Genomic DNA, 26,699 nt, shown 5'->3' on the forward strand with positions numbered 1-26,699 from the left:
CTACCAAATTCCTTTTATGACATGGTGCTGATAGCTAAACCAGGTAGGGTGAAAATAGAGAAAGAAAATTATAGAACAATTTCCCTATTTTTTTTTTTGGAATAATAACTCACTATAATTCACTATTTGACAAAAACTGCTAGGAAAATTGGAAACTAGTATGGAATAAATTAAGGCTTGATCCACATTTAACACCACATACTAAGATAAGATCTAAATGGGTTCATGATTTAAACACAAAGAGAGATATTATAAACAAAGTAGAAGAACATAGGATAGTTAACCTCTCAAATTTGTGGAGAAGAAAGGAATTTGTGTCCAAAGAAAAACTGAAACTCATAATTGAACACCAGATAGATAATTTTGATTATATTTAGTTATAAAATATTTATACATACAAAACTAATGCTGACAAGATTAGAAAGGCAGCAATAAATTGGTAAATCATTTTTACATTTATGGGTTCTGATAAAGGCCTAATTTCTAAAAAAAATATAGAGAATTGACTCAAATTTATAAAAATTCAAGCCATTTTTCAATTAATAAATGGTCAAAGGATATGAACAGACAATTTTCAGGTGAAGAAACTGAAACTATTTCTAGTCATATGAAAAGGTGCTCTAAATTACTATTGATCAGAGAAATTCAGATTAAGACAACTCTGAGATACCACTACATACCTCTCAGCTTGGCTAAGATGACAGGAAAAGATAATGATGTATATTGGAGGGGATGTAGGAAAACTGAGACACAAATACATTGTTAATGGAACTGTGAACAGCCAATCATTCTGGAAAACAATTTGAAACTATGTTCACAAAGTTATTAAACTGTGCATACCCTTTAATCCCGCAGTGTTTCTATTGGGCCTATATCCTGAAGAGATCTTAAAAGAAGAAAAGGGACCTACATAGACAAAAATGTTTGTGGCAGCCTTTTTTGTAGTGGCAAAAAACTGGAAACTGAGTGGATGCCCATCAGTTGGAGAATGGCTGAATAAATTATCGTATATGAATGTTATGGGATATTATTGTTCTATAAGAAAAGATAAGAAGAATGATTTTAGAGAGGCATGAAGAGACTTACAGGAACTGATGCCAAGTGAAAAGAGCATAACCAGGAGATCATTGTACATAGCAACATTAATATTACTGATGAATGTGACTCTTTCCAACAATGAGATGATTGATGTCAGTTCCAATGATCTTGTGATGAAGAGAACCATCTACACCCAGAGAGAAGATTGTGGAAACTGAATGTGGATCACAACATAATATTCTCACTCTTGTTGTTGTTGTTTGTTTGCATTTTATTTTCTGACTTATTTACTTTCTTTTTTTGATCTGATTTTTCTTGTGCAGCAAGAGAATTGTATAAATATGTTTATACATATTGGATTTAACATATATTTTAGCATGTTTAACATGTATTGGATTGCTTGCCATCTAGGGGAGGGGGTGGGGAGAAGGAGGAGAAAATCTGAAACTCAAGGCTATGCAAGGGTCAATGTTGTCAAATTATCTATGCATGTGCTTTGAAAATAAAAAGCTTTAAAAATGAAAAAAAGAATGAGATTATAAAGAGAGAAAACCAGTTAGTCTAAAAAGATTGAACAGAATTTCAGAATCTATTTCCAAAAAGGAAAGAAAAACGATTGTAAAATTAAGATGAAGGGCACAGACAGAAAATAGGATGATGATGTTAGACAATAGTAAAACAGATAATATATTACTTGAATCTGGAGGATGTCAGAATCAAGACAAGTTCTAAACCAAACCAGAAAAAGAATCCTAAGCCAGTGAACTGGATCAAAATGAGAATCACATTCACTTAAGGACATGTGAAGACTACCATGACCATGAATATTCTACTCATTTGACTTCATCAGTGAGACTTTCTGCGTTGGATTTTATCTGAACTCATTCCACAATAGTTAGCAAACTCCCAGCCCCCTTTACTTTCCCATTATTGTGAAACTGAATTCCTAACTCCCTAAAAGCAACCCCTACCTCTGCATTCCTGTTGCTCATGATCTTATCCCTCTACTAAAACTTTACACCAATAGTATTCCAATTCAGATTTTTATCCCTTGCCACTATGCCTGATGAAACTTTAATACCTTTTCATTTCAGAATTCTTCCTATCATTTTCATTCTATTTTCTGACTCATACTGAGTCCTGGCTCTACCAATGGCACTAAATGAGAGGCAATTAGGTGTCACAGTAGATATATCTCTGAAATCAGGAAGTTGTTAGTCATTTCAGTAATGTCCAACTCTTGGTGATTCCACTTGGAGTTTTCTTGGCAAAGACACTGGAGTGATTTGCTATTTTCTTTGTCAGCTCATTTAACAGATGAAGAAACCGAGGCAAACAGGGCTAAATGACTTGCTCAGAGTCATACAACAAGTGTCTGCAGCTAGATTTGAATTCAGGATTTTCTAACTCCAAGCCCAACACTCTATTCAGTGCAAGTTTAAATTTCATCTCAACGATTTACCCAATTATGTTCCATCAAAAGTCATTTAATCTCTCTGCTTAATTTTCCTTATTTGTAAAATGGGGGTGATAATAACACCTACTTCCTAGGATTATTTTGAGGATTAAAGAAAAATATATATATTTTTTATTTAATGATTACTTTATAATGACAACATTATTCCTTGCACTCGTTTCTTTTCCGATTTTTTTCCCCCTCCCTCTTTCCTCCCCTCCCCTAGATGGCAAGCAGTCCTTTATATGTTGGATATGTTGCAGCATATCCTAGATACAATATATGTTTGCAGAACCGAACAGTTCTCTTGTTGCATAGGGAGAATTGGATTCAGAAGGTATAAATAACCCGGGAAGAAAAACTAAAATGCAGATAGTTCACATTTGTTTCCCAGTGTTCGTTCTTTTGGGTGTAGCTGCTTATGTCCGTCATTTATCAATTGAAACTTAGGTCTCTTTGTCAAAGAAATCCACTTCCATCAAAATATGTCCTCATACAATATCGTTGTCGAAGTGTATAATGATCTCCTGGTTCTGCTCATTTCACTTAGCATCAGTTCATGTAAGTCTCGCCAGTCCTCTCTGTATTCATCCTGCTGGTCATTCCTTACAGAACAATAATATTCCATAACATTCATATACCACAATTTACCCAGCCATTCTCCAATTGATGGGCATCCATTCATTTTCCAGTTTCTAGCCACTACAAATAGGGCTGCTACAAACATTTTGGCACATACAGGTCCCTTTCCCTTCTTTAGTATTTCTTTGGAATATAAGCCCAATAGAAACACTGCTGGATCAAAGGGTATGCACAATTTGATAATTTTTTGGGCATAATTCCAGATTGCTCTCCAGAATGGTTGGATTCGTTCACAACTCCACCAACAATGCATCAGTGTCCCAGTTTTCCCGCATCCCCTCCAACATTCATCATTATTTTTTCCTGTCATCTTAGCCAATCTGACAGGTGTGTAGTGGTATCTCAGAGTTGTCTTAATTTGCATTTCTCTGATCAATAATGATTTGGAACACTTTCATATGAGTGGTAATAGTTTCAATTTCATCCTCTGAAAATTGTCTGTTCATATCCTTTGACCATTTAGCAATTGGAGAATGGCTTGATTTCTTATAAATTTGAGTCAGTTCTCTATATATTTTGGAAATGAGGCCTTTATCAGAACCTTTAACTGTGAAGATGTTTTCCCAGTTTGTTGCTTCCCTTCTAATCTTGTTTGCATTAGTTTTGTTTGTACAAAGGCTTTTTAATTTGATGTAATCAAAATTTTCTATTTTGTGATCAGTAATGGTCTCTAGTTCATCTTTGGTCACAAATTTCTTTCTCCTCCACAAGTCTGAGAGATAAACTATTCTATGTTCCTCTAATTTATTTATAATCTCGTTCTTTATGCCTAGGTCATGGACCCATTTTGATCTTATCTTGGTATATGGTGTTAGGTGTGGGTCCATGCCTAATTTCTGCCATACTAATTTCCAATTATCCCAGCAGTTTTTATCAAATAATGAATTCTTTTCCCAGAAGTTAGGGGCTTTGGGTTTGTCAAACACTAGATTGCTATAGTTGACTATTCTGTCTTGTGAACCTAACCTTTTCCACTGATCCACTAATCTATTTCTTAGCCAATACCAAATGGTTTTGGTGACTGCTGCTTTATATTAAAATTTTAGATCAGGTACAGCTAGGCCACCTTCATTTGATTTTTTTTTCATTAATTCCCTTGAGATTCTCGACTTTTTATTGTTCCATATGAATTTTGTTGTTATTTTTTCTAGATCATTAAAATATTTTCTTGGAAGTCTGATTGGTATAGCACTAAATAAATAGATTAGTTTAGGGAGTATTGTCATCTTTATTATGTTCGCTCAGCCGATCCAAGAACACTTAATATTTTTCCAATTATTTAAGTCTGACTTTATTTGTGTGGAGACTTTTTAATAATTTTGCTCATATAATTCCTGACTTTCCTTTGGTAGATAGATTCCCAAATATTTTATGGTATCAACAGTTATTCTGAATGGAATTTCTCTTTGTATCTCTTGCTGTTGAGTTTTGTTGGAGATGTATAAAAATGCTGAGGATTTATGGGGATTTATTTTGTAGCCAGCTACTTTGCTAAAATTATGAATTATTTCTAATAGCTTTTTAGTAGAATCTCTGGGGTTCTCTAGGTATACCATCATATCATCTGCAAAGAGTGATAGTTTGGTTTCTTCATTGCCTACTCTAATTCCTTTAATACCTTTCTCGACTCTTATTGCCGAGGCTAGTGTTTCTAATATGATATTAAATAATAATGGTGATAGAGGGCAACCTTGCTTCACTCCAGATCTTACTGGGAAAGGTTCCAGTTTTTCCCCATTGCATATGATGCTTACTGATGGTTTTAAATATATGCTCCTGACTATTTTAAGGAAAAGTCCATTTATTCCTATGCTCTCAAGTGTTTTTATTAGGAATGGATGTTGGATTTTATCAAATGCTTTTTCTGCATCTATTGAGATGATCATATGGTTTTTGTTTGTTTGGTTATTGATATAGTCAATTATGCTAATAGTTTTCCTAATATTGAACCAGCCCTGCATTCCTGGTATAAATCCTACTTGGTCATAGTGTATTATCCTGGGGATGATTTTCTGTAATCTTTTTGCTAATATTTTATTTAAGATTTTAGCATCAATATTCATTAGAGAGATTGGTCTATAATTTTCTTTCTCTGTTTTCAGCCTACCTGGTTTAGGTATCAGTACCATGTCTGTGTCATAAAAAGAGTTTGGTAGGACTCCTTCAATCCCTATTTTTTCAAATAGTTTATTTAGCATTGGAGTTAATTGTTCTTTAAATGTTTGGTAGAATTCACATGTAAATCCATCTGGTCCTGGGGATTTTTTCTTAGGGAGTTGATTGATAGTTTGTTCTATTTCTTTTTCTGAGATGGGACTGTTTAGGATATTTACTTCTTCCTCTGTTAGTTTGGGCAAGCTATATTTTTGGAGGTATTTTTCTATTTCATTTAAATTGTCGAATTTATTGGCATAAAGTTGAGCAAAGTAACTCCTAATTATTGCTCTAATTTCCTCTTCGTTACTGGTGAGTTCTCCCTTTTCATTTTTAAGACTAACAATTTGATTTTCCTCTTTCCTTTTTTTAATCAGATTTACTAAGGGTTTGTCTATTTTGTTGGTTTTTTCATAGAACCAACTCTTAGTTTTATTAATCATTTCAATAGTTTTTTTACTTTCAATTTTATTGATCTCTCCTTTTATTTTTAGAATTTCAAGTTTAGTGTTTGACTGGGGGTTTTTAATTTGTTCCTTTTCTAGCATTTTTAGTTGCAAACCCAATTCATTGATCTTCTCTTTCTCTATTTTATACAAATAGGCCTCTAGAGATATGAGATTTCCCCTTATTACCGCTTTGGCTGCATCCCATACATTTTGGTATGATGTCTCATTATTATCGTTTTCTTGGGTGAAGTTATTAATTATGTCTATGATTTGCTGTTTCACCCAATCATTCTTTAGCATGAGATTATTTAGTTTCCAATTATTTTTTGGTCTATTTCCCCCTGGTTTTTTGTTGAATGTAATTTTCATTGCATCGTGGTCTGAAAAGGATGCATTTACTATTTCGGCCTTACTGCATTTGAGTTTGAGGTTTTTATGTCCTAATATATGGTCAATTTTTGTATAGGTTCCATGAACTGCTGAAAAGAAAGTGTATTCCTTTCTGTCTCCATTACATTTTCTCCAGAGATCTATCATATCTAACTTTTCTAGTATTCTGTTTACCTCTTTGACTTCTTTCTTATTTATTTTGTGGTTTGATTTATCTAATTCTGAGAGTGCAAGGTTAAGATCTCCCACTATTATAGTTTTACTGTCTATTTCTTCTTGCAGCTCTCTTAGTTTCTCTTTTAAGAATTTAGATGCTACCCCACTTGGTGCATATATGTTTAATATAGATAGTGCTTCATTATCCATGCTGCCCTTTAGCAAGATATAGTGCCCTTCCTTATCTCTTTTAATTAGATCAATTTTTGCTTTAGCTTGATCTGAGATCAGGATCGCTACCCCTGCTTTTTTGATTTCACCTGAAGCATAGTAGATTTTGCTCCAACCTTTTACCTTTAACCTGCATGTATCTCCCCGCTTCAGGTGTGTTTCCTGTAAACAACATATTGTAGGATTCTGGCTTTTAATCCATTCTGCTAACCGCTTCCTCTTTATGGGGGAGTTTACCCCATTCACATTTATGGTTAGAATGACCAATTCTGTATTACTTGCCATCTTGTTAACCCTGGATTATGCTTTTCTCCCTTCTTTCCCCTTTCCCCGCCCTTCCCAGTATTAAGCTTGTGAGCACCAATTGCTTCTCACAGCCTTCCCTTTTTAGTATCCCTCCCCCCGCCTTAGAGTTCCTCCCCCTATCTTATCCCTTTCCCTCCCAGTTCCCGTATTCCCTTCCGCTTAGCTTATTCCTTCCCTTTTCACTTTTCCCTTCTCACTTTTCAATGAGGTGGGAGAAGTTTCACCATAGATTGAATATGTCTTAAAATTTTTCACTTAAAGCCAATTCTGAAGGCAGTAAGATACCCACTATATTCATCCCCCTCCCTTCTTTCTCTCAGATATAATGGGTTTCCTATGCCTCTTCATGAGATGTACTACCCCCACTTTACCCTTTTTCTGGTACAATGTCCTTTCCACATCAATTTCTAGAACAAGGTATACATGTATTCTTTATACATCTATATAGTCAAAATATAGTTCCCAAGATTAATCTTTACCTTTTTAGATTTCTCTTGAGTTCTATATTTGTAGATCAAACTTTTTGTTAAGTTCTGGCTTTTTCATCAGAAATAGATGAAATTCGCTTACTTCGTTGAATGTCCATCTTCTTCCCTGGAAAAAGATGCTCATTCTTGCTGGGTAAGTTATTTTTGGTTGCATACCAAGTTCCTTAGCTTTTCGGAATATCATATTCCAGGCCCTTCGATCTTTTAATGTGGATGCTGCCAGATCCTGGGTTATCCTTATTGTGGCTCCTTGATACTTGAATTGGGTTTTTCTAGCCGCTTGCAATATTTTTTCCTTCATCTGAGGGTTCTGGCATTTGGCCACTATATTCCTTGGTGTTTTGATTTTAGGATCCTTTTCAGTGGGTGATCAATGAATCCTTTCAATGTTTATTTTTTCCTCTGTTCCTATGACTTCTGGGCAGTTCTCTTTGATAATTTCCTGGAAAATAGTGTCCAGGCTCTTTTTTTCATCATGTTTTTCTGGGAGTCCAATGATTCTCAAATTGTCTCTCCTGGATCTGTTTTCCAGGTCTGTTGTCTTCCCCAGAAGATATTTCACATTCTTTTCCATTGTTTGATTTTTTTGGATTTGCTTGACTGATTCTTCTTGTCTCCTCGAGTCATTCAATTCCACTTGTTCAATTCTGATTTTCAGTGAAGTGTTTTCTTCACTCACTTTTTTAAGATCTTTTTCTAATTGTCCAATTGAATTCTTTTGTTCTGTGGAATTTTTTTCCATTTCGCCAATTTTGTTTTTTAGAGAGCTGTTTTCTGTTTCCAGTTCACCAATCCTATTTTTCAAGGATTTTACTTCTTTATCCACTCTCTCTTTAACTGACTTCTCCAGGCTCTTTTGCCAAGCCTCCCTCTCCTTTTCCCAAGCTTCCCTCTCCTTTTCCCAAGCCTCACTCTGCTTTCCCCATTTTTCTTCTAGCTCCCTTGTGAGAGCCTTTTTAATTACTTCTATGAGGTTCATCTGTGCTGAGGAACAGATGATCTCCTCCTTTGGGGATTCACTTGGAGATTGTCTGTTTTTAGTCTCCTCAGGATTTAGAGTCTGCTCTCTATCTGTATAGAAGCTGTCAAGGGTTAAAGTCCTCTTCAGCTTCTTACTCATTCTGTCTAATAATCAAAGACAAAATAGCAAAGAAAAACAGAAAAAACTGGAGTCTTTCTTTGGGGGAGGGGCTGGGTGTGTTATCGAGCTTCCTCTCCAGACTGTGGGGGGCAGCAGTGAGGCACTAGCAGGACTGTGTTGCATGTGCGCTCTGAGATCCCAGAGCGTGCTGAGTCACTGTGGGGGGAGGGAAGGAGGGGGGCTGCCAGGTCCCGGGAGACTCCAGCTGTTTGGGGTTGTATTCTTCAGCCCCGGTGTTTTTAGCTTCTCTGCTGGGCTGCTGACTTGCTGCCGGAGCAAAGTATCCAAACCTGTAGCGAAGCTCTCCCCGCAGAGACGGCTGCGATCACTCCCCACCCCCTCTCCGCTCTGCTCCTGTGCTCTCACTGCCGCTGCCCGCCGCCTGTGCCCGATCTAAAACCGTCCCAGCCCTCCAGTAAAGACAGACCTTTCTTGGCGAATCTCAAGGATGGCTTCTCTTGGTAACTATATGTGGGTTTTTTTCAGTCAAGCATTGATTCAGAGGCTTGTAATGAAGTGGATAGTGAGAGAAAGCGCAGAGCTTATGCAGCAGTGTGCCTCCTCTCTGCCATCTTAACCGGAAGTCCAAAGAAAAATATTTGTAAATTGCTTTTCAAACCTTTAAGTTAGATAAATATTAGTTAAATTCCTAGCCATTCTTAGCAATACGTTGCACCTTCTTTCAAATACCACAATTATTTCTCATGTGGTTGTGTCAGAGAAAGAGAGAGAGACAGAGAAAGAAGAGAGGGAGGAGGAGAGGAAGAGAGAGACAGAGACAGAAACCGAGACAGAGAAAGGGAGACAGAGACCCAGAGACACAGAGACACAGAATGAAACAGAGACAGAGACAGAGACAGAGAAGAGAAAGGGAGGGAGAAAGAGAGGAGAGAAAAGGCAAAAGAGAGAGAGAAAAGATTCCCTTTGCTCCCTTTTCCTACTTCTAAGATCTCTCACTCCTATTATTCAGCAACGTCTCCTCCTACGATTTTCATTGAATTCAAATTAATAACCCAATCCAGAGTCTGGTGACTTACTACTAACATCCACAACATTCTCCCTCCCTTCCTATTATTTCAATGCCTGACTTCATATTAGGGAACTTCAGCATACAAACTGATGTTCCCTTAAATATTCTCTCTACCAATTCCTTAATTTTTTCCTTTACTTATATCTCTAAGTATTGCTTTGTTTCCTTCAAAATTCAACTTAAGCCATACTTTCCTGATTCTCTTAAGATATTGCCAGATATTTCGGTACAACCAGATATTCATATATTCTCTCTATATTTATATATCATGTTATCTCTTCTGTTAGAATGTAAGCTTCTTGAGGGTAAGTAGGATTGTTTCATGTTTTTTTTTATATTCCTAGCTGCCTGGTATAGAGCAGTTATTTAATAAATTCTTGTTGTTTGATTTTCATTCTATTAAACTTTGCTGAGGATTGTTACCTGTCCATTAAGTGCGATTTCAGAATAATGCAGAGAATGTTGTCATCCTTTTGGCCACCAAATTTAGCCCATACCTTTATTGATGCCTGAAATGCCTTTGTAATAGAGGTAGGAGAGTTGATTTTAGTTCAGCTGATGCAATAAGACATGTATGGGATAGATAACAAAGATAATTAGTGTTTTAAGTCTTAAGTGAAACAAAATGAAATGTTTCCAGTCTCTTACCTCTTCAAGAGGTATGAAGTTCTTCAGTCAAACTTGATATATTTGGAAGTCAACTAGGCAGTGGCTGGTCACAAGACTGATTATGATCCAGGTAACCCTTTCAAAGGTGACATAAGTACTTGGATAGAGTACTAGGCTTAGTCAGAAAGACTCATCTTCCTGAGTTCAAATCTGCCTCAGACATTTACTAGTTGTGTGATTCTGAGCAAGTCACTTCACCCTGTTTGCCTCAGTTCCCTTATCAGTGAAGTGAGCTGGAAAAGGAAATGTAAAATCCTCCAGTATTTTTGCCAAGAGAAACCGCAAATGGGGTCATGAAAAATAGAACAACTCCACAACAACAAGGCCTGTTTAAAAGTAGGGTAGACTTCCTAGAAAGTCAACCAAATATGGAGGCACCTGCAAAGTTAAGTATGGATATTTGTTGTTGCTATTGTTATTCAGCTGTGTCTGACTCTATATAACACCATAGATGCTTTATTCATGGTATTTCTTGGCAAAATTCCTAATGATTTAATATTTTCTTCTTTAGTGTGTCCCCATTTTACATTTTTGTTAACATTTATAATAAAACAAATAGGGGTTAAGTAATTTGCCTAGAATCACACAGCTAGAAAGTATCTCAGGCCAAATTTGTACTCATATCTTCCTAATTCCAAGCCTGAAGCTCTATCTTGTATCACCTCGCTTCTACAACATGATTATACACTGAACTAAAAATGGATTTAATATTAACAGAACAAATCAGTATTTTAAAGAGTATATTAAATACTGAAATCATTCTGATGAAATAAGTAGGAATTTGGAGTTTGTGTAAGTAGAGTGTTCAGTTTGTGAAATCTGTCTTTCAGTCTGTATGATAGCATTTTTATGAACCTTATATTGTTACCAAGGAACAAACATAATGACTGAAGGCCATGTCAGTCACAAAAAACTTTTGCCAAGATCAAGAAGAAATAGACATGTTAGCAAAGATCAAGAAAGATGCATAACGTTGAAGCAAGACCAGATCTATGAATGCCTTTTAAAGTAAGCTAATAGAAAAAAAGAAAGAAAGAAGATCTGAAGACAATGAGAAAACTATCTACGCAAGTTCTTTTAAGCCTTCCATAAAGATTCCAGGAAACAAGACTTCCAAGGTTCTTCCATCAGAAGATAAAAAATAGTCATTTTTGCAGGACTTTTCAAGGTTTAAGAAGTATTTTCCTCACAATATTAGCAATTAATTTCACAGATGAAGAAACTGAGATTTTGAAAGATACAGTGACTTGTTGAGACTTTCACATTAACCACCAATTTAAGCCAGGATTCAAACCCAGATTTCCTAACTCTATTTTTGGTACTTTCTGTAAAACCAAGAAGCATCTGGGTACCACAAAGGAAGGAAGATAAGTGTAACTACATTGGAGATTGCACGTTGGCCAGGAATGGATAGATGGCTCTGGTTTTGTCTTCTAATCCTAGGCTTCATAGCTCTTTCTTTTTGCACATAAAGCTGATCACAGAAGTCTTCACTGTGCCCAAGTAAGCAGTAAGAGGATTTTCAGCCTGGTTAAATATAGAAAAGAAGATGAAACATGATGAATCACTGGTTTCATTTCTTGCGTAGCCAGATGTCCACTGAAGGCCCCAATTCCATGAAGGGCCCACAGCTGCAGGGCATAGGATGGGAAAGCTGATACAGTCATGATACATAGAGATCTATCTGTGAATTGCCTGTCATATACCAGAACAAGGACAACTACTAGATTCTCCAGAATCCAAATGACTTGCACCTTCTTAAGCCTGTTATTGATTATTAAATTACAAAATGAATACCCTGAGAAAATCCTCATTACTTTTCTAGCAAAGTAGAATAAATAATAAATGATAAGGATAAAATCTTTTACCACAACAGTTTGAACTAGCTTTCCATTACTTACAATTCAGTACAATTTTTTTCTTCCTTCTCAGAAAAACATGAATTTTTTGGAAAGGCCTGAACTTAGCTAGTTCAGCATAAGCATTCAACATCTTTTTCATCTCACTTCTAGCACCTACCTTACATAATGTATATAAAGCACTTTACCAAAAAAAAAAGCAATATAAATGTGTTATTATTATTCCATTTTAAAATGTTTTCTTATTACTTACTTTTTCTTTCTTTTATTTAACAATCTATTTCTTCTCTTTTTTTCCTTCTTAGTTAAATGGTTAACACAAGAGATTCTATTCCTCTCCTCTCCTCTAACTTGTTTTGATTGTTAGGGTTTCTTTTTCTTTTTCTTTTATCTTAGAAAGATACCTTTATTTTATTGTACTTATTCTTGTCTTTCTGTCTGTTCTGAGACTTTATTCTTTGATTCATGTTCTATATACTTATTTATTCCTTTAAAAATTATTTGTGTTCCTCATGAAATGGAAGGTTCTAAAGTATTAAGTTTGAGTTCTTTGAACCCTACTTCTTTTGTAGATCTCACTCTTTTATCCCTTTTTTCCTTTCTTCCATACTCTTAGAAGTAAATTAATAGATGTAATGAGAATAGAATCATTATCCTCTGGCAGAAATTTCCCTATTTCCAAAACTGTATCATCTAGTTCTAACCCATCTTCTCTATAATCATTCTTCTTCCCTTCTGCCATACAGTTGGCCTGTGCTTTATCACTAGACTCCACTGTCCTATAGAGGACACTCTATAGTGTCTATGGTGGAAAGAGTAAGACTGTTATCAAGTTACTTGCAAGTCAAGACATTTCCCTCTTGATGTTACTGTCCCTTTTTGAGAATGAAGAACACACTCTCAGAGGAAGTGGTCTGCTTATGCACAATTTATCTCCTATTACATATCTATCTATCTATCTATATATCTATCTCTTCCCTCCTCTTCACTTCTATGAATTGGAGGGGACTTTCTTGTCCAAGGGTTTAGATCTTCTACTTCCATTCCCTCTATTCTAATCTCTTCCTTCTTCATCCTCTCCCATGGTCCTATAGCCCCTCTTCTTGCTTCAGTTCCCTTCACTGTTCAATCATGGATTTGAAGAGAAAAGAATACACATCAGGCTCAAGGTTTTACTTTCTTTCTCTTCCTTTTTATACTATGCTATTTTGCAATGTAGTACCAAAGAATTTATTGATTAACATCTAAGACTAGGGAAAGGTATATTTATGGGGTTTGGTCCATTATGGTTTAGGTCTGTTCTTCTACTTTCTCATCTCCTTTTTCTTTAAATCCCACTTTTCTATTAGTTCATGTACTTAAAAACAATCTTTTATTGGCACCTCCTACTGTTTCTGTTTTAAGTCCCATAGCTTTGTTTTTCTCTTTCTTTTTTTAAAATAATTTCTAGAAATAGGATGAGATAAATAATTTCACTTTTAATGTTTTCCTTCATAGGAAAGAATATTTTATATATTCATCTTTCTTGCATTCCTGTTGTTTTCAGTGTTTGAATGATGTGTATGATAATTTGTTGATTGCTGTTGAAATTGTCTTGGAGTTTGAAGCTATGGGCTAGAGAAAAGCTGCATCTTTTTGATCCATCCTTTGCTATCTGTGTTCAGAAATTCTTAATTTTTAATTATTATTATTATCTAGAACAGATAATAACAGATTTGGTTGGCCAAAAAATTAGCAGCCCGAGAACTAAGGGTGGTATCTGGAGTGACTGACAAGAATGGTGGCTGGAACACAGGAGTACAGATTTTTAAAAAGCACTACATATATATCTGATATTCATCATTAATAGGATCCAGTCTAAGTTAATATCAACAAGAGAAAAAAATAGATCAGCAAAGTTTTTCCATAATGAGCCATTATATTTCTGTTATGAAAATTAATCACTTTTCCCTTTAAATTAAGTTCTTTTTAAAATTTTATTAGTACCTGTCAGCAAATAATAAAAGTATAGTTCTAAAAGTAAGTTTTTGTAATGGGCCAGAACTCTGGAGAAATGTACTTGAAACAAGGATTCTTACAACAAGGTGTTAACTCAGTGGAATTGAGAAGACAATGATTATCTAATTTAGCATGTGAGTTACAACAAATAATTGTTCCCTAGTGATATAATGATTGGTTTATACTCAGTATGATGAATTGATTTAATTATAATAGAGTATATAAACTAGCCACAGAGAGAAGACTTGACCAGCCTCTGGTGGCTCTCCTGCCTCCCGCATTTCTCCATTGAGACCAAGGCCCATCTGAAGATCCCCCAGAAAGCTAGCCCAGCTCCAACAAAGGAGACAGAATGTGGAGGAGATAATAAAGAAGGAGACAGACTGTGAAGGAGATAATAAAGACTTTGGACTTTATCCCTGATTATTCTCATGGTGATTATTCTGATGAGAGCAAGGCTGGTCCAAGGCCCTCCAGAAAGCTAGCCAGAACATTACAAGTTTTCAATAATTATTTGTTGAATTTTATTGAACTGCAATTTGAACTTCACAAAGACATAAATACCCTTCTTTCTTGAAAAGTTATGGCAGAGATTCCAAACATGGCTACCATGTGAGAACCCTCTGTCCACTGGACCCTCTGTCCAGTGCCCTCCTTATTTCTACCTTCGCCTATACTTTAACTTTGCTTATCTAATAATAAACTTCTTTTATCAATCTAAAAAAAAAAAAAGAAAGAAAAGTTATTTACTTAAAAGTGATTCACTTGTCTAACATAACCCACAAAAGGCTGCCTGATTAATCTATCTAAATCACTACTCTGATCACATTACTTCGTTGTTCAAAAACCTTTAACTTCTTACTATTTAGTTAGTGAAATCTAAGTTCCCTTGAGTGGCATTCAATGCTCTCACCCATCTAGCTCCAATCAGTCTCTCTGGCTTTATTTCATGATAGTCATACTGGTTTATCTATTATTCTCTCAATATCTCCTATACTATTCCACTTCTAAATCACAAAGATAAAGAAGTGCTCAAGGCAAAAGGCTGTATTTGGAATCATAGGCCTGGATGTGAATCCTAGTTCTGCTTCTTTCTATTTGTGTGACTTTGGACAGGTCATTTAATCTCTCTTTTTCCTCATCTATAAAATGAGTTATTTGAACTAGATGTCATTGAATTCCCTTTCAGTTCTACTGAGGCTATATAATCCTATCAAATTGCATGACTACTTCATACTTCAACCTGAGTCAGCACAGAATGAGAGGAACTGCAATTATTACTCTTAAATCACGACCAGAGGGCGCTGTTGTATTGCAACTATTTCTATTTTATCAATTTAGTTAACCTGTTTGTGTGAAGTTTATTCTATTTCAAAGAGAGACAAAAACTTTATATGTTATTCTAAATGGCTTCTGTTGGCCCATGTGATCCTGATGCATGTTTTTTTTGTTTTTTCGTTTTTCTTTTCAGATCTCAAATTTAGAGTTACAAGGAACCTTGGAGGCCATTTGGTACAATGATTTAACAAAAATTGTTGGGAAAAATTATTAGTCTGATAGAAATTAAGTATAGAACAATATATCACTTTCATACATCAAAAGAAGTTCCAAATGAATATAGAACTTAGATACTAAATGTTACACTATAAGCAAATTAAGGAAAGAAGGAAGTCATCTTTCAGATATAAGGACAGGAGAAGAGTTCATAATCAAATAAGTGGCCAAAAAAAAAAATACAAAATTTAGTTGAAAATAAGAGAGAAACTTCGAGAAATCTTTGATAAAGGTTTCATATCCAGGACATAAAAGGAACTGATTTAAGTCTTTAAGATTAAGAGTCATTCTACAATAATCCAATGGTCAAAGGATAAAAGACAGTTTTCAAAGGAAGATGTCCAAACTTACCACAATCATATTTTAATTATTATTTTTTATTAAAGATTTTCTTTTCAAAACATATGCATGGATAATTTCATGTACTTAAAAACAATCTTTTATTGGCCCCTCCTGTTTTAAGTCCTATAGCTTAGTTTTTCTCTTTCTCTTTTTAAAATAATTAACCCTTGCAGAACCTTGTGTTCCAATTTGTTCTCCTTTCCCCCAATCCCCTCCACTAGATGGCAAGTTATCTAATATATGTTAAACATGGTAAAAATATATGTTAAATCCGATATATGCATACATATTTATACAATTATCTTGCTGCACAAAAAAATCAAATTGAGAAAGAAAAATAAAATGCAAGCAAACAACAACAAAAAAGTAAAAATGCTATGTTGTGATTCACATTCAGTTCCCACAGTCCTCTCTCTGGTTGTAGATGGCACTCTCTTCATCACAAGATCATTGTAAATGGCCTTAATCATCTCATTGTTGAAGAAAGTCACATCCATCATAATTGATCATCGTATAATCTTATTGATATGTACAATATTCTCTTAGATCTATTCACTTTACTTAGGATCAGTTCATGTAAGTTTCTTCATGTCTTTCTGAAATCATTCATACACCATAACTTATTCAGCCATTCCCCAACTGATGGACATATAGTGGCAGTTCCTTGACATTACAAAAAGGGCTGCTACAAACATTTTTGCACATGCAGGTCCCTTTCCTGCCTTCTAGATTTCTTTGGGATATAAGCCTAGTAGAAATATTGCTGGATCAAAGGGTATGTACATTTTGATAGCCTTTTGGGCATTGTTCCAAATTACTCTCCAGAAAGGTTGGATCAGTTCACAATTCCACCAACAATGTATTAGTGTCCCAGTTTTCCCACATTCCCTCCAACATTTGTCATTATCTTTTCCTATCATCTTAGCCAATCTGAGAGGTGTGTAGTGGTATCTCAGAGTTGTCTTAATTTGCATTTCTCTGATCAATAGTGATTTAGAGCACCTTTTCATATGACTAGAAATAGTTTCAATTTCTTCATCTGAAAATTGTTTGTTCATATCCTTTGACAATTTATCAATTGGAGACTGGCTTGAATTCTTATAAATTTGAGTCAGTTCTCTCTATATTTTAGAAATGAGGCATTTATCAGAACCTTTGAATGTAAAAATATTTTTCCAGTTTATTGCTTCCCTTCTAATCTTGTCTACATTAGTTTTGTTTGTACAAACCCTTTTTAACTTAATATAATCAAAATTATCTATTTTGTGTAAGTGAACTCCAGTTTTTCTTTGGCCACAAATTCCTTCCTTCTCCAAGGTCTGAGAGGTAAGCTATCTTTTGTTCTTCTAATTTGCTTCTAATGTCACTCTTTATGTCTAAATCATGAACCTATTTTGACTTTATCTTGGTAGATAGTTTTAGGTCTGGGCCAATGCCTAGTTTCTGCCACATTAGTTTCTAATTTTCCCAGCAGTTTTTGTCAAATAGTGAGTTTTTATCCTATAATCATATCTTTAAAAAAAATTCCAAAATCACTAATAACTAGAGAGATGTAAAATAAAGCAACATTCAGATTCTACCTCATAAACATTAGATTGGCAAAGATAATTTAAAAAAAATAATAAATTAAAGGTCTCATAAGAAAAGTGATGTTAGTGAAGCTGTGAATTTTTCCAGTAATTCTGAAAAGGAATTTGTAATCATGCCCCCAAAGTCACTAAGCTATCCATATCCCATTATATGTTTATCAGTCATCCTGACAAATTGCCCAGAATGTAGTGAATGACCTTGTTATTTTTAATGTTTGTCCAAGCTCTAAACTCACAGCACCTGTTTCAGTTACCATTAGGACTTTTAGAACAAATTGTTTCATCTCGTTGAGAAACAGTTTTATGAATACAGCCACTAAGCATGCAACCTTGGAGCTATGGGTGAGAGTAGTAATTTACAAGAAACATCTTTTGTCATCTTTGCTGTTTTGTTGAATGAAAGGTGAAACCTTGGGGTTGTGTAGATTTACAATCCTCTTTTTATTAGTGATTTCATATTGTTATTATTACTTTTTAATTTTTCTTTTGAATGTTATTTGTGTATGTCCTTTGACTACTTATCTATTAGGGAATGGATTTTGGTCTTATATATTTCTGTTAAGGACAAGGACTAGACTTATGATTTCATTGATATAGGAAATTACAGATTAATGCAACTTCTTTTATTAATACAAATTAACACCTTCCCTGAAATTTATTATTTTAGAGAGATATCAAGAACACAGAGATGGTAAGTGACTTGTACAAGTCACACAACCAAGGCATTATCTCAGATTGTTCTGATTTTGGAGCCAACTTTGTATTTACATGTCCATGCTGTGCTAGGCAACTCCTCAAAATTAAAAGTTACAGAGAAGGTGACAATCTGTAATGGCAAAGTGAGTTTCCTCACCTGAGAATTACCTATAGCAATGAAAACATATATCTAGCCCATATCCCTATGATTTTTCAATGTTCTGGCCACATCCATTTTGAATTTATACTAGAATATAATTTTAATTTCTCCCACACTGCTTTCCAGTTTTCCAGCATTTAAAAAATCATATTCAGAGTTCTTTTCTAGGTAATTTATGTTTGGGAAATCATCAAATATTAGATTATTAAGATCCATTATTTCTGATCTTGTCTGTTCCATTGATCCAACTTTCTAATTTTTTTAACCAGTGTTAAATAGCTTTGATTAAACAATATATATTTATTTAGTTGTTGTTGTTCAACCACTTCAGTCACATTCAACTATTTGTGACTTTAAGATTTTCTGAGCAGAAATATTGGAGTAGTTGCCATTTCCTTCTTCATTTTATGTGACAGATGAAGAAACTGAAGCAAACCAGGTTAAGTGACTTGCTTAAAACCATACAGCAGATTTGAACTCAGGAAGATGAGTCTTTCTGACCCCAAGCCCTGTATTTTATTCATTTTGCCATCTAGCTACATTTATTGTAGTAATATGTTTGCTCTGTGTTAGGATGTGTTACCTAGAAAAAGCATAGATGCACACAGAGATACTGTGGCACAATAAATAGAATGCTGGGCCTGGAGTGAGGAAGCCTCATCTTCCTATGTTCAGTGCTAGCCTTAGACACTTATTAGCTGTGTGACCCTGGGCAAGTCACTTAATATTGTTTGCCTCAATTTGCTCAAGTGTAAGATGAGGAAGGAAATGGCAAACCCTTTCAGTATCTTTGCAAGAACATCCCAAATGAGGATACAAATAGATACAACTGAAACAAACGAACCACAACCATATTGTAAAATTTGACAATACTTGTCCTAAGGCAGAGTACTAACATAGACAATGTATTTATTAAATAATGATCTCAGGCTATATGGGACAGTAGTCCAGTAAAAACACTGGACAAAATCTGGCACTGCTACTTATATATCTTTGGTTAAATTATTTAACTATTCTCTATCTGTAAAATGAAGAGATCAAACTAGATTAAGCATTTTTAACCTGCAGGCCAAGAGTCTATGGATGAGTATATGGGGCCTATGAACTTGTGTGTAAGGAAAAAAAAATTAGCTTTACTCATCTCTAACTAAAATTTAGTGTTTCCTTTACTTATTTTTTTTAAAAATCCTCATTCTATAAGGGGTTCACAGACCTCGCCAGACTGATAAAAGGATCCATGATCCAAAAGGGTCAACTAAACTTTAGAACTGCTGGGCTAAATGTTAAAAAGAACTACATCTGTCAGAATTGATCATCATATAATCTTGTTGTTGCTGTGTACAATGTTTTCCTGGTTCTACTCACTTCACTCATCATCAGTTCATTTAAGTCTCTCCAGGCCTCTCTGAAATCATCTCACTGATTGTTTCATACAGAACAATAATATTCCATAACATTCACATACCATAATTTATTCAGCCATTCTCCAACTGATGGGCATCCACTCAGTTCCAGTTCCAACATTTTTGCACATGTAGGCCCTTTTCCCTTTTTTATGATCTCTTTGGGATGCAGGGATACACTACTGGATCAAAAGGTTTGTACAGTTTGATAGCTCCTTAAGCATAGTTCCATATTATACTCCAGAATGGTTGGATCAGTTCACAACTCCAACAATATATTAGTATCCTAGTTTTCCCACATCTCTTCCAACAATCATCATTATTTTTTCCTGTTGTCTTAGTCAATCTGAGAGGTGTGCAGTGGTACCATTTGTCAATTGGAGAATGGGCTGTATTTTTATAAACAAGTCAATTCTCTAACATAGTTTAGAAATAGTCCTTCATCAGAACTCTTGGATGTAAAACTTTTTTCCCCAGTTTATTGCTTCCCTTCTAATCTTGGCTGCTTTGATTTTATTAGTATCCTAGTTTTCCCACATCTCTTCCAACAATCATCATTATTTTTTCCTGTTGTCTTAGTCAATCTGAGAGGTGTGCAGTGGTACCATTTGTCAATTGGAGAATGGGCTGTATTTTTATAAACAAGTCAATTCTCTAACATAGTTTAGAAATAGTCCTTCATCAGAACTCTTGGATGTAAAACTTTTTCCCCCAGTTTATTGCTTCCCTTCTAATCTTGTCTGCTTTGATTTTTTTTTTCTACCCACATCTTTTGAGTGTCTTTCTTGGTGTTATTCTTGGTTGGAATGACATATAGTGGGTTCAGAAGGGACCCTTAGGGATTCCTTGGCTTTGCAAATCATTGTTTCTTTTTTTCAGTTGTTTCAGTTCTTCATGACCACTTGGGGGATTTTCTTGGCAGGTACTAGATGTTTCGCTATTTCCTTCTCCAGCTCATTTTACAGTTGAAGAAATTGAGGCAAACAGAACAAACCTTGGTTCATCTAGGGTCACACATTTTACAACTAATAAGTGTCTTAGGCCATATTTGAACTTGGGAAGATTTCTTTTTGACTTCAGACCACGTGTTCAAGTAACCACTTGTTGAAGAAGGGACATAGAAAAAAAATGACTAAATTAAAATTCGTGCCATATTTGAAGGAGGTCAGAGACTTAGCATAGCAGTATGACTCTATCCACTGCAGCCACCTACCTGTGATTGCAAATCAATAAAGTTCCGTTAAAAATGCTGTCTTGCTACTAGGTGAGTTCAAGGAGCTCATAACAAGGTTTTGAGCCCTGAGTTCAATTTTGGTCCATAGCAATTCCCCCGTCCTAACTACTAACCTAAAGAGGGGCCAGGAACCTGGGAAGTAAAATAGACATTGATGAGGAATATACACCGATGAAATTACAACTATTCCAAAGCAGTGTGGTGCCCTGGAAGGAATGTTGAACTTGGATTATGGGAACCTGAGTTCAAATCCTGCTCTTCTACTTACTGTCTATGTGGCTTTTGTCAAGTCATTTTACTGCTTTGTGGCCGTTTTTTCATCTATAAATGCGGTGATTTGCTAAATGTCTTGTTAAGGTCTCCCTTTGAGTTCTAACTCTAGGATGCTTGAAGTATTGTAAATGGGTTGGGGACTCGCATATCGGGAAGTTGTTTAACTTTTAGGGAAGAAGTATGGAGGAATCCGAGAAATGTTTCATCCCTTAGCCGGTCTTTTTTTTTGTCCAGTTAATCCTTCAATACCTGGACAACTCTTGTTTAAGCCGAACAATGATTTGAGCTTCTAAATTCGCTCCTCAGATACCTAGTCCCATCTTATCCGGTCACACCCAGCTGACAGAGAACACCGGAGAGGCTCTGGCTCCTCCTCTATTCACAGACAAAAGAAGAAGCAGCAATAATGGAGGCCTGGAAGCTCTCCCCCTGACAGCTGCTGCCTGTTCTGGAACTACTGGAATGGAACGAAACTGGGCCAACTTCCTCCAGTGTACGCGGGGAGCCTCAGTGCGGAGCTGGAAATTGAGTGCGAAGAGGACTTGGAGCCGGGGGAAGGAGAGTTCCGGCACAGCCTTCCCCCGATGGGGTAAGGACTTTTCTATGGAGGCGCTGTTTTCCGAGGTTCCAAAGATTCTAGCTCAACTGTGAATGATGGCAGGTGTTTCCCAAAGTAAGAAACAAAAATCCAAGGAGGGAATACATCCGGGAGAACGAAGATCGCCTCCCCTCACGCACAATATTCATTTTCTATCCGTGGGAACTAGAACAATGGGAAGGTCTGGGATATGCACTCACATCTCTTGGGGAACTAGAAATACAGGAACCTGGTGCGAAGCGAAGGATGTTAGAGCGATTTTTGTTTTGGGTGGGGCTTCTAGAGGCCCAACCCGTATCCTTGGGCGCTCGAGAAGTGAGGATCCTAATTAGGATCTGCATGTGTGTTGAGGGCTGGGATTGGGGGAAGGAGGGAGCGGGAAGGAGAGAGGTGAAGAGAAAGAAAACCTAGGCGGGATCTTTTTGCTTGTTTTGAAAACTTGTGGAAACACTCCTAATGCACAATGCGGCATCTTGGTCCTAGAATTTCTTAAGAGAAGGAGCTGTGCACATCTTTTTTCCAGGCACACAGCGTTCCTCCAGTTGCAAACATTGTCAGCCTTAATTGGATCCCTGGGGTCCCATCCTTTGACTCTGGCTATTTGTGGAGATTCTAAATCTTGAAAAATTGGGTGACACCCGGCTGCTAAAATTGGCTTTCAAGCACACCCTATCCTCTCCATAGCCCAGTATGGTGATTCTGTCCCGGCTTCTACCCGGTCTCATCTTGGTTTTCCTTCACTTTGCCAGAGCAGGTAAGTATAATTTAGTAATAATTTAGCCTGCCTTTCAGAATCCCTCCACCTCTTTAAGCTCTAAGATTTCAGCCATTGTCCCGTCAGAGAGAGCCCTATCAATTAGAACATTAGAGAAACACACTTATTAAAAGTGAGGGTGATCATAGTATCTGAAGTTACAAGACACTTTAAAGATCGTTTAATGCAAGCAACTCATTTTACTGATGAGGAAACTGAGGCCTAATCAGTTTGGAAAACTTGTCTTAGATCAATGTTCTTTGTCCTTTTTTTTGCAAGATAATGATATTCAGAAGATGTTGCCAGAACATGCAAACAAATTGGATTGGATTTGAGTGAAGGAGGGCTGTGCAAGATCTCCAGCCTTGTTTTCTCCTCTGGAAACATGTGGGTCCAGGGCCTAGATAAGACATCCCACTAGAGATGACCCTGGATGTAGTGGGAGACCTTAGCCTTTTTTAAGCTGAAGTCTTTACCCATCCTTAAATCAATGAATGGGTGGCCTCTGTCAAACTGAGACCTGTTTTAGGTCATATAGGTAGTAAATAAAGCAAGAATTTAAATCCAAGTTTCCAGGTCCTACAATACATTACACTCTGACTTGGGTCCCTTATAGTGAATCCACTGTTCATGAAATGAAAAGAACTCTGAATTTGGAATCAGAGAACTTGGGTTTGAATTCTTTTATGTTAGAGAAAATATGCTTAATATTAATGTTTTTATTACAAATTATTTTATTCACTCACCAAAATGAATAGATCTTAAATCTAGATAGAATAAAGCTGACTATTATATCGTTAATGTATATTACATGAAGTCAGGAAAGCTTTTTCAGATCACATGTTGAAAGCTGTTGTATGAAATTTATAATGTACTTGGGCATAAAGGAATGAAAATAGTATTCTACCATGTCAGACCCCATAAAGGGTTAAGTAGAATGTATTGTATTTAACATATTTAACATGTATGGGACTACCTGCCATCTAGGGGAGGGAGTGGGGGGCAGGAAGGGAAAATTTGAAAGAGAAGTTTTTGCAAGGGTCAATGTTGAAAAATTACCCATGCATATGTTTTGTAAATAGAATGAATACGTTTGTGATCTTGAGGAAAGTTAAAGAAAGTATAAAGTAGAAGTGGTTGATTTCAAGAATTTAAGGAATCTACTTCAAAAATGTCTTTTGAAAATTTCTGGCGTTTGGGGAGTCTGTTTTTTGGGGAAAGCAAAACAAAAGAAAGTCTTAAAATGTGACACAACAAAATGCCAAAATGTTGAAGAAGAAACATAGAAAAAAAGATTGCTTGAAATTTTGAGACAGATTTGAAGGAGATCAGAGACTTATCATGGCAATACAGAAGACTCCCACAAGAGGTTAATGCATAGAAATGAGAAGAAGTAGTTGGTATATATCTGAGATCTTTGAAGAGCTTCGTGATCTTATGTAACTATCTGAAACTTCCTGTACAAATCTGAATACTGTCCTTATTTTCAGACATTTCTTTAAATTTAACTTTAGCTCTGAATGATCATAGACCAATTAACAGACATTATTGATTTCCCTGAGAACACTTGTATTGACTAACGAGTCAAGGAAAGGCAGCTAAGGTGATCGAATATTTATAGAATGAATAAAAGAAAAATGAAGAATTTTCTTTGCAGCAAGCTTTCCTTTTTTTTTTTTTTTCTTTTCCCAACAGAGAAATGCAAAGTCAGCACCGAAAGTCAACATTTTGTGGCAGGACAGCCTTTTGCTCTTTCTTATACAATCACAGAAGGGAAATACAATCATGAAAATGTGACCTGCTATAAAAATTCTAGCATAACTCCAATAACTCTGGACAGAAATTCCAGAGTCCACCAGTATCTGAATCAAATTTTATTTTTTCCTTTGACATTGGAAGACTCAGGAATATATCAGTTTGTCATAAGGTAAGTTTGCAGTTTTAAAAGAAAGAAATATACTCAAGTGATGCTGTATTTATCTTGTTATAGGAATACTCTACTTAAATAAAGAAAATGAGATAATAAATGCTTTATTCTTATTGTCATATGATTGAGTTGAGACCATAAGATCTAGAACTTGAAATACTAAGAGAATTCAACCCCTAATTTACAAACTGGTTACATATCTAAGAGTTTGTCAGTTTGGCAATTGGAATATGCTTTCTGTAAAATCAATGCTATTAATTTTGATTAGATTCCATTGCAGACTATCCTAAAAGCCAATTTCACCAATAATGTAGCTGTTCTTTAATGCTCATGGTCAGTCAAATCAATAAACATTTATTGAGTATTTAATCTACTGGCATATATATGGCATAAGTATAATAAGTATTTTCTTCTGTACTAAGTGCTGGGGCCACACACACAAAAAAAAAGAAGCAAAAGACAATCCCTGCCTTCAAAAAGCTTACACTCTAATAAGGGAGACAATCAACAAATAAACTATATGCAGAATAAATAGGAAATAATACAGGGGAGGCACTAAAATTAAGAGAAATTTTAAAAGACTTCCTGTAAAAATATGATTTTAGTTATGACTTAAGGAAGACAGTAAAACCAGTAGGTAGAGATAAAAAAGGACAGCATTCTAGGCATGAGAAAGAGCCAGAGAAAATGCCTAAAGCAAGGAAGTAGAGTGTCTTATTCATAAAAAATCAAAGAACTCAGTGTCACTGAATCAAAGATTGGTGAGTAAAGTATAGGAAGATGGAAAAAGTAAGAGGGAAGTAGATTATGAAGAATAGGATTTTGTATTTTATCCTGAAGGCAATAGAAAGCTATTGAACTTTATTTTTAGTAAGGAAAAACATGGTTGAATCCTGTGCTTTAGGAAAAATCACTTTTTTTATTAAAGTTTTTCATTTTTCAAGACATATGCATAGATAATTCTGCAACATTTGCTCTTGCAAAATCTTGTGTTCCATTCCCCCCCTCTTCTCCCACTCCCTTCCCCCAGATTGCAAGTGTTCCAATATATGTTAAACATGGTAGAAATATATGTTAAATCCAGTATATGCATACATATTTATACAGTTATCTTGCTGTATAAAAAAAAATCAAATCAAGCCAGAAAAGAAAATGATGAAGAGATTAAAATGCAAACAAACAACAAAAAGAGTGACGATACTATGTTGTGAGCCATATTCAGTTTCCAGTCTTCTCTCTCAGTATAGATAGCACTTTTGATCACAAGATCGTTGGAACTAGTCTATATCATCTCATTGTTGAAGAGAGCCATGTACACCAGAATCAATCATCATATAATATTGCTGTTGTATACAATGATTTCCTGGTTCTGCTCATTTCACTTAATGTGAGTCTCTCCAAGCTTCTCTGAAATCGTCCTGCCTATTGTTTCTTATAGAACAATAATATTCCATAGCATTCATATACCATAATTTTTTTTAACCATTCTCCAACTAGTGGGCATTCACTCAGTTTCCAGTTTCTGGAAACTACATAAAGGGCTGCCACGAATATTTTTGCACATGGGGGTCCCTTTCCCTCCTTTAAGATCTCTTTGGGATATAAACCCAGAAGAAACACTGTTGGGTCAAAAGGTGTTCACAATTTGATAACTCTTTAGGCATAATTCCAAATTGCTCTCCAGAATGGTTGCATCCATTCACAATTCCACCAATGCATCAGTGTCCCCATTTTCCCACATCCCCTCCAACATTTGTCATTATTTTTTCTTGTCATCTCAGGCAATCTGAGAGGTGTGTAGTGATATCTCAGAGTTGTCCTAATGTGCATTTCTCTGATCAATAATGATTCAGAGCACCTTCTCATATGACTAGAGATGGTTTCAATTTCATCTGAAAATTGTCTGTTCATATCCTTTGATCATTTATTAATTGGAAAATGGCTTGAATTCTTATAAATTTGGATCAATTCTCTATATACTTTAGAAATGAAGTCCTTGTCAGAACTCTTGAATGTAAAAATGTTTTTTCCAGTTTATTGCTTCCCTTCTAATCTTGTTTTGTTTGTGTAAAAACTTTTTAACTTAATATAATCAAAATTATCTATTTTGTGATCAATAATGATCTCCAGTTCTTCTTTGGTCACAAATTTAGGAAAATCAC

The 26,699-nt window shown here is 35.5% G+C and overlaps 1 protein-coding gene across 1 annotated transcript in view; it reads left to right on the forward strand.

The window, feature by feature from the left end:
• The first annotated feature begins 22,215 nt into the window (after positions 1-22,215).
• IL1RL2 (interleukin 1 receptor like 2) overlaps positions 22,216-26,699 on the forward strand; it is a 41,688-nt gene continuing 37,204 nt past the window's right edge. The window contains exons 1-2 of the mRNA XM_051984330.1: positions 22,216-22,610; positions 24,306-24,537. Coding sequence (XP_051840290.1) covers positions 22,547-22,610; positions 24,306-24,537 — 296 coding nt within the window. The 5' untranslated portion in view covers positions 22,216-22,546. The remainder of the gene's footprint in view (positions 22,611-24,305; positions 24,538-26,699) is intronic.

The sequence above is a fragment of the Antechinus flavipes genome, chromosome 3 (genome assembly GCF_016432865.1).
Source record: "Antechinus flavipes isolate AdamAnt ecotype Samford, QLD, Australia chromosome 3, AdamAnt_v2, whole genome shotgun sequence".
NCBI classification, from domain to species: domain Eukaryota; kingdom Metazoa; phylum Chordata; class Mammalia; order Dasyuromorphia; family Dasyuridae; genus Antechinus; species Antechinus flavipes.